Genomic DNA, 11,874 nt, shown 5'->3' with positions numbered 1-11,874 from the left:
TAATTACTTTGTATTTAAATATTGTCGAAACGCTCTTGTATAGCACTACAAGTATTTACTGTGAAAACGAATTGTTTGTTTTGATTGTTTTGGAACTATTTATATTTAAAAAAAAGAAAAACAACGAGAAGCCACTGAGGGTGTAAATGACCAGAAACTTATTGACATTTAAGAAAATTTTATAGTGTTTCTTCACATTTTGGGTAATATACGAGATCTTCGTTGGATATTTGTGTTATAAAACTTTCCAAAAGGTCAGAAGTATAGAATTATCGTTCAAAAGTTACATATTTTTCTAAAACGAGTAGTTCAACGTGACATAAATTTTTCTGAGAAAGTAGGTACAAGAAGAAAAAATATATAACCCTCGATAACTTTTGTTCGAATTCCGCAAAAAAAAAATTTTAATATAAAATTACGAATATTTAACACCATACGTTTTTGGAAACTACGTTTATTTAAAAGTCAGGTTTTAAAAGATTAAAAACTGAAAATCAATGTTAAAAAATTAGACTTTAAAATGTATCTTGTTCTCTCCCATATGTTAAAAGAAATTATATTTCATTGAAAGAAAAACTTGATAGCAAATATATTTGCCTAGTTCTAAATGATGACACATTTTTTACTTCGGAAATTGGACAAAAAAACACAAATAAGCGTGGGAAAATCCTCACCTACCTTTTGAAATAACCTATTTTAGAAAAAAAAAGATTCCACAGTTTTCATTTTTTACGCTTGTTAATGTAAATCTTCATAAAAAAAAAATAAACATATGGTTTTATTTATTTTGTCTATTAAGCAAACTTTGCAAAGATAAAGCCAAAGTTTAAGCTCAAAGCTCTGACATAAAAGGGACATGAGGTTTGACGGAGATTATCTTATGAACTCAATAAAATATTCAGGTATGTTGTATATTGAAATAAAATTTTCTGTGTGTACTTGTGCAATAATCTACAAACGCATGTTACCATTTGTAACTTTCAATACTGTATTGTATTATCAGAAACGAAATTTTTGAGCATGAATTAGTTTATAAGTCTTAATTCAATCGCATTATCGAAACATATTTTCCAATCCCTGTCATTAAATTTTGAACCTAAAACCAATAAAAGATTTTAGTTTAAATTTCTGTCTTACATTAAAGTTTGAGGAACATTTCTGTAGAGATCACAGAATTGTAATATGAATTTTTGAATGCTTTTTCAATCTAGTACGTTTGCTCAATTGTGAGCAAGTCAAAGAGTAACGCAAATTAACTCATTTGAGTTTTTTGTCTATTTTACAAGATTGGAAACAACTTGGAAGAGCAAAGATAAGGCAAAATTATTACCATGCAGAAAATTAATCAGCTTTGAGTCAACGGGATCGTGAAGTTTTTATATTCTAGCAAAATATTCTGAGATATACTCTCATCAGACTAGATAGATCTCTAGATGACAGAGAGATCGTTATAAGAACGTGAGTTATTTATTCTTGAAAATATTTTTTATTATATAATCTTAGGAAAAATTAAAATGCCATGATAATGTTGATTATTATAACCGCGTTGGCTATGGGGATGGAGCACTTGCCTACCATTGAGATAACCCAAGTTCAAACTCTGACGATGGCCAGTCGCTCCGAATTCCCCTCCCGGTTCGCACTGACCACAGTCCTAACGTAAAATATCGTCAGTAGTAGACAGGTCATGGGTTGGAGACCCCTTGCCGTTGAGCTAACAATGAGTGATTTTCTTAGTTTTCCTCTCCATGTAACGCACATGCTGGTTAGCTCTATTAAAATATCCTCCACAAAGGCTAGTTTGTCCCAATGCTGGATCAAGGAATTTTTTTGTCTTCTGGGTTGGGTTCAAGATTATAAGATTACGGAGTTGAACATTGAAGGCCATAAACTCAGAATTGGGTAGGCTGTAAACAAAAGCCGTTATAACCAAAATAAAGTTGATTAGAAATTAAGAAATGCTAAATTTGAACTGTAATTTAAATATTTCTGTTAAAATCAAATTTTACCTCGGATTAAATAACATAATCTTTATTTCTTTTTGATACACGTAACATATATACTTTTGATGATATGAGGAAAAAAATTATGAATTGATCACGCCAATTTAAATATATTTATTTAATTTTCATTACAAAAATAATATTATTTATTACAAGCTAAATACCCGTTCTTTGTACGGGAAGAAAAAGAATAAGCGTCAATAAATCAACATCAATAAGCATCAATAATTTTACACAGCAGTGTGTAAAAACATTTTTTAAAAAACAGTCATTAATTATAGCTATTTTTTTAGATATTTTTCCTGATAATTTCAAACATGGTGAGTCTACGATTAACCATCACAATTTGCGTCTTATCCTTAGCAATCTTCATAACTGCTGAACCTATGCCTATTGACAAAATCAAATTAAGGGTACAGAAGTTATGCGGTAAATATCTATTTAAATAATTTATATTTTGAATTTAAGATTACATTATTACTGTATACATCTTTTGTAAAGAAAGACAATATATACCAATAATGCTTAGATAATTTAAATACAATTGTACGAAAATTATTTTGTTTAAATAATACTCAAAATAATTTTCTGTATTTTATTAGTATATATTTGATTACTTTATCATCAGACTACCAAATTCAAAGAAATAATAAATTCAAATGAATGTTAAATAATAAACTCTTATTTTTCTCCGAAGCATTAACAGCTCATGTAAATTCTTTTACAAAAGATGTGTAATTAATAAAATTCAATTTTCAATTTCATGCCTCATTTTCAATGCCTCATTTTTAAGGTTTTCAACATATTGACAACTCTTTTTCGTTTCTCAATTCAATTTTAGAGGGGTAATGCTTAAAGCTTTTAATTAAAAAAATAACTATGTCTGACTTTTGGAAATTAAAATTGTAACTATTCTTATTGAAAAAGTAATATTTTATTTATTTATTTATTGTTTGTTTGTTTGTAGCAATTCAACGAAATTCATGTAATTATCTAACAGTTTTATGAGCTGTATTACTTTCAATTAATTTAATTTTCTATAATAATTTCCATAATATTTTTTATAATTTTCTCTAATAAGCATTTTAAAAACTTTTAATTTAAGCTATAAGTTAAGTAAACTGTTAAACTTTTAAGTTAAGCTATAAGTTAAGTTATAAAGTTAGCTGTCAAGACAAAAGATTCGGTAGGTCATTGTGCAAATGATGCAGCACTATTTATTTTCAGCTGTGCAAATACGAAAAGTGCATTTTAAGTACGAAGCAAATAAAGAATAAGATACTGATATTTACAAACTACTCACTGATATAAACTACAAACTACCTCTGTTTTAAAAAAATTGTTTTCCTAAAATTTCCTGAAAAGTTCCATATTTTTCACATAAATCAGATTTTAATAGTTATTTAATGCTTTTAAACCAAGACTTCTTTATCTTAATTTTTCTCTGTATTGAAAAAATTATAAGGGCCTCCGACGTCACCACAGCTGTTTTAAATATATGATTTTAAATATAGTATGAAAATAGTGTTCAGAATGCACTAAGGGTTTTAATAAAAGTTAAGACACAATGTAGGAAAAATGGTTTAAAAAATAAAAATATATATATAACATTTTTATTAACAAATTAAACAATTATTTGCCATTTTGTTAATATTTTAATGCATAAAATTTCCTTCCATACCCTTTATTAAATTAGTATTTCAGAATCTTTATTTCCTTCCATATCAACCTTCATACGTATTTGCATGTCTATGTATAAATAATTACTGGTTAAATAAAAGAAATATAATATTTAACTAAATTGAGTAATTAGAATTGTATCAGATGAACGAATTTATTAATTTATTCTTTTTCATTCCCTGTAGATGAAAACAATGATGACCTAATAAAAGAATTGGCATTGTGTTACAAGCAATTTGCATCAACAATGGTAAATTAATATTCATTTTAATTTTGCTATATTTTTTTCATTTTCCACACTTTCGACCAGTCAAAATTTTAACATATGTTTAAAGACTTTAAGACAAACAGGTATGAATAGGATGAATGAATATTTTATTTAAATTATTCTCAACAACTTTAAGCTCATTAAACCCCTGAAGAATTTCGTCTTCAAAAAAGCACGGATAACATGATCGATCCCGAAAACATATACAATGTTTGTTTGCTTATTTTTAAGAAAAAGATACAAGCACATAGTAAAAGTTCGTGAAAAGAGAGGTAGGACCTTTAAAAACCTGTACATAACAAGAATTAAAAAATTTTGCATAATTTCGTTGCTTGCTATGATAATTTATTTATTCCTAAAATTATGAACATTTCTGTAAATTTTCCTTTGAAATGTATAACATTGTTTGCATAAATTCTAATTTTAATATTTAATGATTATAGTATTTCCCTATAATAAATAATCAATAACAATGCGGCGGCTACTGCTGTTTTGGGAATTAATTTCTTTTTTGTGTAAAATCTGTAAGACTAAGAAACTTGAAAGTATGAAGATGTTTAATAAAATTGGCAAAGATTACGATGGAATAAAATAAATTGACATTCGAGAGTTATTAACTGGTGAAGTTATAGCTAAAAATACCATGCGAGCAGCTCTGCAGTCAGAAAAATTGCAACTACAAGGAAGATAAATAGTCTTTCAATATTGACATGCTGAAAGAGCTATTTTTATTTATAAACTTAACAAGAGGTTTATTTTTAATTACAATTTGTTTTAATTTATTGAATGTTTTACGTGCTTCTTTTGTGAAATTTTTTCTGGCTTTTTTCGTTTTCTTTGCAATATTCTGCACCTCTTACGCAGATATCAAAAGAAACACAGAAGATTGTGTTCTTAACACAAAATATAGTTTGTTTGTTGTTGTTTTTAATTGTGCATTTCTTGCACAAAACATTATCTCCAATCATTAAAAATAAAAATTGTAAAAACTTTATTTTCGGAAATGGAAGTCTAAATGCATATATTTTAATCTTTTCATAAACATGTACATATATTTTTTTAAAAAAAAATTTAAATGTTTGTGAACTTTTTCGCTAAAAATTTAATTTTGAATATAAAATTTACTCCTTGCTCTTTAGAATATTCTTTTGAATTTCGTAAAATCAAATATAGTCTCTATCTCTTTCAAATTTAGGGAAAAATAAAGATTTTCTTAAAGAAAAAATATTTATTAAGATGTATTATTCTCAAGAAAAGGATTATTTAAAAAAAAATGTTTCAGTATGCATTTGTTTCTATCAAATCAAACTTGGTTGTTTCGTAGGTGAATATTAATCTCACAAATTAAAGTTTCAATATTTACTTCTACAAACTAAGCGGTAACATACTTTTCGCGTAAAAATAATTCTTTTGTGACTCCCAAAACCCAACATGCTTCTTTTTTTCTCTATGACAAAAACAACAGTTGAAACTACAAATATTTCTTTGGTTATTGGCTTGTAGAATTCAGCTTTCGCTTGGATATTTTACTTGCAACTAATAAGGCAAATACAGAATGATTGTAACCATGTGATTAGTTATTTAAACATATTTTTATTTTATTCAACTGTGGTTTTGGACTATTTGATCTCATTCATTTTTCATCTATTAAGCATGCTGTAAGTAAATTTTCGCTTTAAGATTTGCAAAACTATGTAAGTTAAGGAATAGAGAATTTTAATTTTCAACAACACCGTTTGATAGTGTTAGTCAAATAATATTTTCCCTGCGAAAACATTTCATTTTTTTAAGCATTTTATACAAGGATTTTTATTTTTTCAGTATATTTAATTAGTTTATTATTTTATATAAGGTTATGTTTAAGAATATTTACTTTTAATTCTGAAAGAATATTAATATAGTTTCCTATTGATATAACAAACGTTATTATCAATGATTAATCGTATGGAGGCACTAACAAGACATGATATAAATAGAATCGGCGAATTAAAGAATAAGTAAATAAAATGAATGCATTATTTTTATATTTTCTAAGTGTTAAAATTTTTTTTAAAAAGCTAACATTATAAAAAATAATAACAAAAAACAAAACAAAAAAAACGCAAAAAAATTCCAAAATGTCAATTCCTGATATGTTGGTAAAACTTGGACAAGCAGCAAAAAATCAATTATCTTATTTATTTAACGCATTAATTCTCCTTGAATTTGAAAAGCTATTCCATTTAACCTTTTTTTATAATTAATTTTCAAAATACCCATTACTAGAAAACTAATTGTGACATTTTAATTTAAAAGTTTGCTTTTTTTAATTTTTGTAGAATCAGAGAGTGGCAAGGACATGCATCAAAAGACTTGCACCTGAGACTTATGGTGACCTATTTGCATTTGTAAAAACAGTCTGCAAAGATCTCTCACTTGTAGATGCAGTAAGAGTTTTTAATTTATAAATTTTATTACACTCGCAAGTGACGAACAGAAACAAGTATAAACATACTGAAACATGCATGTTTACAGTTAAGAAAACAATACAGAAAATCTATAGTTGACTGTAGAAAAATTTTAAAATAATTTATTAAATTGTATTATATTTGCAAGCAACAAACAGAAACACGAATGAAGAAATAGGAAACGTCTTTTTGCAGGTAAGAAAACACTGAAAATCTATAGTTGACTGTGCAATAATTTCAAAATAGTCTATTAAATTTATTATACTTGCAAGTAACAAACAGAAAAAAGTATGAAGAAACAGAAACTTGTATTTTTAAAGTTAAGAAAACACTACAGAAAATCTATAGTTGACTGTAGAACAATTTCAAAATAATTTTGACAAAACTTTCCTTCGAAAAACTGGATCCAAATTAATTATTTCCATTCATTTCCTATCTCAAACTCTCCCCCCACCCGATAGGTAATGTGTGAGTCTTATAAAGATAAAAATTTTGCGAACAATAAATATTTTACAAACTTTAAATTGGAGATTTTTTTTTCCAATGCCTACATGGAGAAGGACCTTTCGTCATACAGGTTTCTGAAGAATAGAATTGTTGGCCAGTCTGCAAAGGGCACCATTCAGGGCTTAATGGTGCAAAGGGTGCCATTTCAGGGGCACCATTAAGTCGGCCAACGCTGCCCCACAATAAGGACACATAGTACAGAGAATGAAAAAACATCCATGCCTTGCCTGGGATTCGAACCCAGACCCTTTCTGATGCGAGGTCAGTTCCCTGACCCTTACACAGGCCGGTCGAAGATAGTACAGAAGATTTTGAACATAATGCAAAATATAGTTGAAATTAAATAAAGCCTTAAAAATTATTGCTTTTTTTTAATTCATTATGATTAAATTGTAGATCAGCAGGTATACGAAGTGCAGTGGAATAAAATCAGCATTGATGATTGAGTAGAAAAACTAAATAAATGAGCGAATTGATCTACAACAAGCATCTTATCTTTCGTCCATCTCTATCATTACTAAAATACATCACTATAAATCATAGCTTGCTTAAATTTTACCCATGTTGCATGTAAATCCAGAATCCCCTACAAGGATACGTACAATCATAACACTTCATATTGAAATAAATAAAGAAATTTATTACAATAAAGCTCTGATAGTCGTGAACATATTTTTACCATCAAATTTCTATAATCATTGTAAGAAATGGGTAGCGAAGTTTAGAGGTTTAAAGTTTCTTTTCACACAGACTAGACTACCATTGATATTTGTAAGTTTGAAAGTGTTATTTAATCATAAGAAAGATTTCAAATACAGTTTGTTTAAGTGAAATAGATTGTTGAAAATTTCACCCTAGAAAAGATTCCGCTTTCTCATTTAATCTGAAAAAAATTGTATTTCAAATTAATTTTAGAAGTCTACTTACTTTTACAATTTAACTGTTAATGACTTTGGAATTATTATTTATTTATTAGGTGATGGCTTGTTTTCACACACATGATCAAAAATTTGATAAGGTAAGTTTTACTTGAAGTATCTTTCCAGTGTTCAGGCCTAACATTTCTATGCTGATTTACATCAAAACTACGGAGAACCTTTCCATAACTATGTTTAAAATCCTTTTAAAAAATGTGGTCAATAAAATTTGCTTTAAAAGATTATAAATGTCAATAACGCATATTTGAAGCTGCACTCTGGCATTAAGTGAAAGAAACATAACGTTATCAAAATTTATCGAAACATTATAAAAGTCAATCCCAGTAACTTAAGAGTTAAATCCTTAAAATCCTAGATTAAACCTTAATACGTTTCTAAGATTTATTCAATCAAAAAGTGTATTTAGAAACGTATTTTTATTAAGATATAGAAAAAGTATTGTACCTTGCACCGCAAGTATCTCATACTGGTTTTTAATATTTGCTAATGTGAAATACTGCATATGGTATATGTAGTTGGTACCGGTAGTAACAGGTACTCTCAGTTATTTTATGACCATTCAAAGTTTTGAAGACTTTTCGAGAGAACATTTTTTTTTTAATTTTCTAACTGCTGAATATCTTTTTTCAATAAGTTTGATTTGAATACAGAATTATAATAGTACTTACAATTGAACCCATCACTGAAGTAGATCAAATACGAAAATTTCCTTCTCTATAAAATGAAACACCGATTTTTTTTAAAGAAATATTACCTCTTTTAATGGTCTTAACAAAACCAAAAAAGTGTATATTCGTTGTACCTTGAATCAATCTGAATTATGTGCAACATACATTTCTGTACGCTAGTTAACTCAAATATGTATATCCAGTGATTTAAAAACACCACAATTTCCAAGCCGACAATAACATGTTTACAGTATTGTGCTGTTATCTAATATAAATTCAGGAAATATCAGAAAATATCTATCTGAAAACAATACTAAATAATAATTTGATGTAAAAAAATATCATTATCGAAGAAAGTGTGACTTTCTCAAATCATATTTCCCCGAACAATTTATTTGCTAGTAAAAATCTTCTGATATCTGAAATCAGCTTAAACTTTCAACAGCATTCTTGTTCATATTTTACAGACTGCTATTACTCCGTTGTTAATTTTGATAACTTAATTTAGCTCTTCAAACCATAAAAGTTATATAGTATTTTGTGGTAATGGAAATTCGACGATTTAGATCAAAACTATACCGTATGTAACTTTTTCTCTTGCGCTGTACTATTTGTACAAAATATTTCAGGCCTAAATGGAAAATAACAAAACTTTTTGAATCTTTTTCCATAAAATATTATAATCTAATGTGTGTCGTTATTTTTTTTTCCAGGTCAAGGATAAGAATGGAGCAAAAGTAAGTATTATACATTATCTTGTTAAAAGGTTTTTAAATACGGGAAAGAGGTGGACTAATGTGAACATTTTTTTACACATTTGCCAAGAAAAAATCCTTTTTAAATATAGTATTTAGCTCGGGAAGTATTTTTTTATATACTGTAGACATTTTAATACATTCTTGTTTATATCTAAAATTAAATAGTTGTTTAGTTTTTCTGTAAAATAATATTTTAAAAAAGGTATTTTTGTTTACATTTGTATTTTTAATTATATAGTGCTATTAATATAAATTAAATTTTTAATATAATGTTAATATTATAAACCAAATCTTCACTTTATGAAAGGTTTATGAGTTAAAAAATTTGAAAATCATTACTATAATTCTGCACATTTTTTGGGCGTTGCCCTAAATAATTGACAAAGTACACAAATAATTAGTACTCGTTATATATTTCTCTGTGCGGAAAAAAACTTTAAACAAAAAAATTGTGGACTGAGTTGCCATTGATTTTTTTTAGATTTACTAAGTACTGCCTTTATTTTCCTTAAATCGTGATTTTTTTTTACCAAAATGGAGGATCAGAAAAAAATGTATGATGATCAAATAAAAAATACAGTCAAATAAAAAATATCCTATTTTATAAAAATATCAAGTTTAAACAATTTATTTTTCTGAAATGTTTCGAAAAAGACGTTTTAAATATTTAACATTGTTTCGGGTCTTATATTACAGGCTTGTGTTCTTTCCTCTTTGTCGAAACATGATGCCTTTCACATTCTCTTCATAAAGGACGAAAAAGAATAAAAACATGAGCTTTTACTCATGCAAGAATTTGTTTATAAAAATTGTCATTGAACACTTGTATTGTTACAAAGCTTATGCATTATTAAAATAAACCAAAGTTTTAAAAAAATTGCAAAGTATCTATTATTTATTACTATTTGTTAATGCTTATTATGGAGGTAACAAATGATGTATCTTTGAATCAGAAATTTTTTCCAAGTGCACTTTGTGGATAAGAAGATTGTACTCATTAAAACAACGAACATCACTTCCGAAAAAAAGTGCTTGTTTTTCGTCATTCATCACTGCAATCATTAAAAGCTGTGTTTATGAATAGCGTGTCACTATGGCAACTATCACTATGACTGAATCTAAAACAGCATGCAAAAAACGGGAGAAGACTTGAAGCTAATCCTAGGATTAGTGAATTACTAAGTCAGCAAATCGATCTAAATTATGTGAAAGAATGAATCAGTAACTCAGTGATCGGGCTAATCATTAAATTACCATATTATTGTATGCTTAAAATAATTTTTACATGCACCCAATACACTTATACAGTTTATAGATAGTCTACTGTAGCAATTTTTTACAGTCTCTTTTTTCTTTTTTCTTTCTTTTATTTTTATTAAGAAAAGTTTTTGTCTTTCAAAATCCCTCAATTTAACTGAAACAGCTGGATCGCAAAAGATGAAGATAATAGGAATGATTACCACACTCAAGAACGCTTCTCCACAATCTATTTTTCTTATTCCGTGATGGGAACTTTTAACAGTGATTTTTATTAGTACTTTAATTTCTTTTTTTAGTGCCATGTAATGTTTAAGTCAAAGATATGTTAAAAAGGAAACTAAAATAGATAGCATTTTAATTAAAAGAGTAAATTATGATAGTTTTACAAAAATTACATCGGTAATTTTTTATTATTATTTTTATTAAGGTACTTTTTAGTACTTAAATATTTTTATCGTAATATGATGTATCATATATCACTTATTTATTTTTTGTTTACCTTATGGAATCTTAATATATTTGAGGTGGAATCTCGATAGATGAAGGTTTGTGTCCATGGATTCTTGCAGTTTTTAGACCGACTAGCTCAAGGCAGTAGTAAATCTCCGTGCTCTATGTCAATAAGAGATAGCATTTTTCAGCCGCTACCAGCAACACTTTTTACGATATAACTGTCGGAGAGAATTTTCTGTCACTTAAAAGTTTCTGACCATTTAAGATTGGCTAGAGCACTCAAATTTAAACTGAAGCAGTTTGCTGAATTGCAATACTATTTGCAATCGACGACCGTTACCAATAGAATTTATCTTGAAATTATTGCCAAAGGAAACTTATAGCTTGTCAAATTTCTAACCACTTTCTGATTAACTAGAGTGCTCATGTTATATTACATATTGAACCTTTTAATTTAATAATTGTGTCATTAAACCAAAAAAATAAAGTTTAAATAAAGAGAAAAGGAATAGTAGCAACATTTTATTTTTTAGATAACAATAATGAAAAATTAAAAAAAAATAATACACTTTGGAAGAAAATCAAAAGACAGCACTAAATTAAATTCAGAGTAGTATGATTTTTCAGTATATAATATAATAACAACATTTTATTTATCGAATAAAAATAATTAAAAATAAAAATAATGAAAAATGAAAATAATAATATCATTATGCAAGAAATTCTAAAAACAACACTCAATAAAATGCAAAGTGATTTAAAAGATCTCTATCCCGACTTCCTGAAATCTATACCTAACGCACTTTCTTAATCAATAATGCATGAGTAATTTATAAAAAAATGACATATTTGTCTTCAAACATAAAAATAAATAGGCATAAAAATCAAGTAT

The 11,874-nt window shown here is 27.1% G+C and overlaps 1 protein-coding gene across 2 annotated transcripts; it reads left to right on the top strand.

Annotated features, from left to right (window-relative positions):
- Positions 1-775: 775 nt before the first annotated feature.
- On the top strand, positions 776-10,146 carry LOC107451401 (uncharacterized). 2 transcript variants are annotated; one of them, XM_016067479.3, is made up of 7 exons: positions 776-902; positions 2,297-2,432; positions 3,869-3,933; positions 6,270-6,377; positions 7,882-7,923; positions 9,225-9,248; positions 9,966-10,146. In XM_016067479.3, exons 2-7 carry the CDS (start codon positions 2,321-2,323, stop codon positions 10,035-10,037), a joined length of 423 nt encoding a protein of 140 aa, XP_015922965.1. In that variant the 5' UTR covers positions 776-902; positions 2,297-2,320; the 3' UTR covers positions 10,038-10,146. The 2 variants fall into 2 exon arrangements, with proteins under 2 accessions (XP_015922965.1, XP_015922972.1); XM_016067486.3 differs by lacking the exon at positions 776-902 and adding an exon at positions 1,119-1,458.
- The last annotated feature ends 1,728 nt before the right edge of the window (positions 10,147-11,874 follow it).

The sequence above is a fragment of the Parasteatoda tepidariorum genome, chromosome 1, assembly GCF_982258835.1.
Source record: "Parasteatoda tepidariorum strain Cologne lab strain chromosome 1, Ptep-v5.0, whole genome shotgun sequence".
NCBI classification, from domain to species: domain Eukaryota; kingdom Metazoa; phylum Arthropoda; class Arachnida; order Araneae; family Theridiidae; genus Parasteatoda; species Parasteatoda tepidariorum.
The sequence above is the reverse complement of the archived record's forward strand: the minus strand, read 5'-3'. Positions and strand labels throughout refer to the sequence as shown.

Bases quoted from the DNA above. Each gene is read 5' to 3' on its own strand.
- LOC107451401 (XM_016067479.3), top strand. From the start codon at position 2,321: ATGGTGAGTCTACGATTAACCATCACAATTTGCGTCTTATCCTTAGCA. The intron at 6,378-7,881 runs GTAAGAGTTTTT...TTTATTTATTAG, and splicing joins ATCTCTCACTTGTAGATGCA to GTGATGGCTTGTTTTCACAC. The intron at 7,924-9,224 runs GTAAGTTTTACT...TTTTTTTTCCAG, and splicing joins ATGATCAAAAATTTGATAAG to GTCAAGGATAAGAATGGAGC.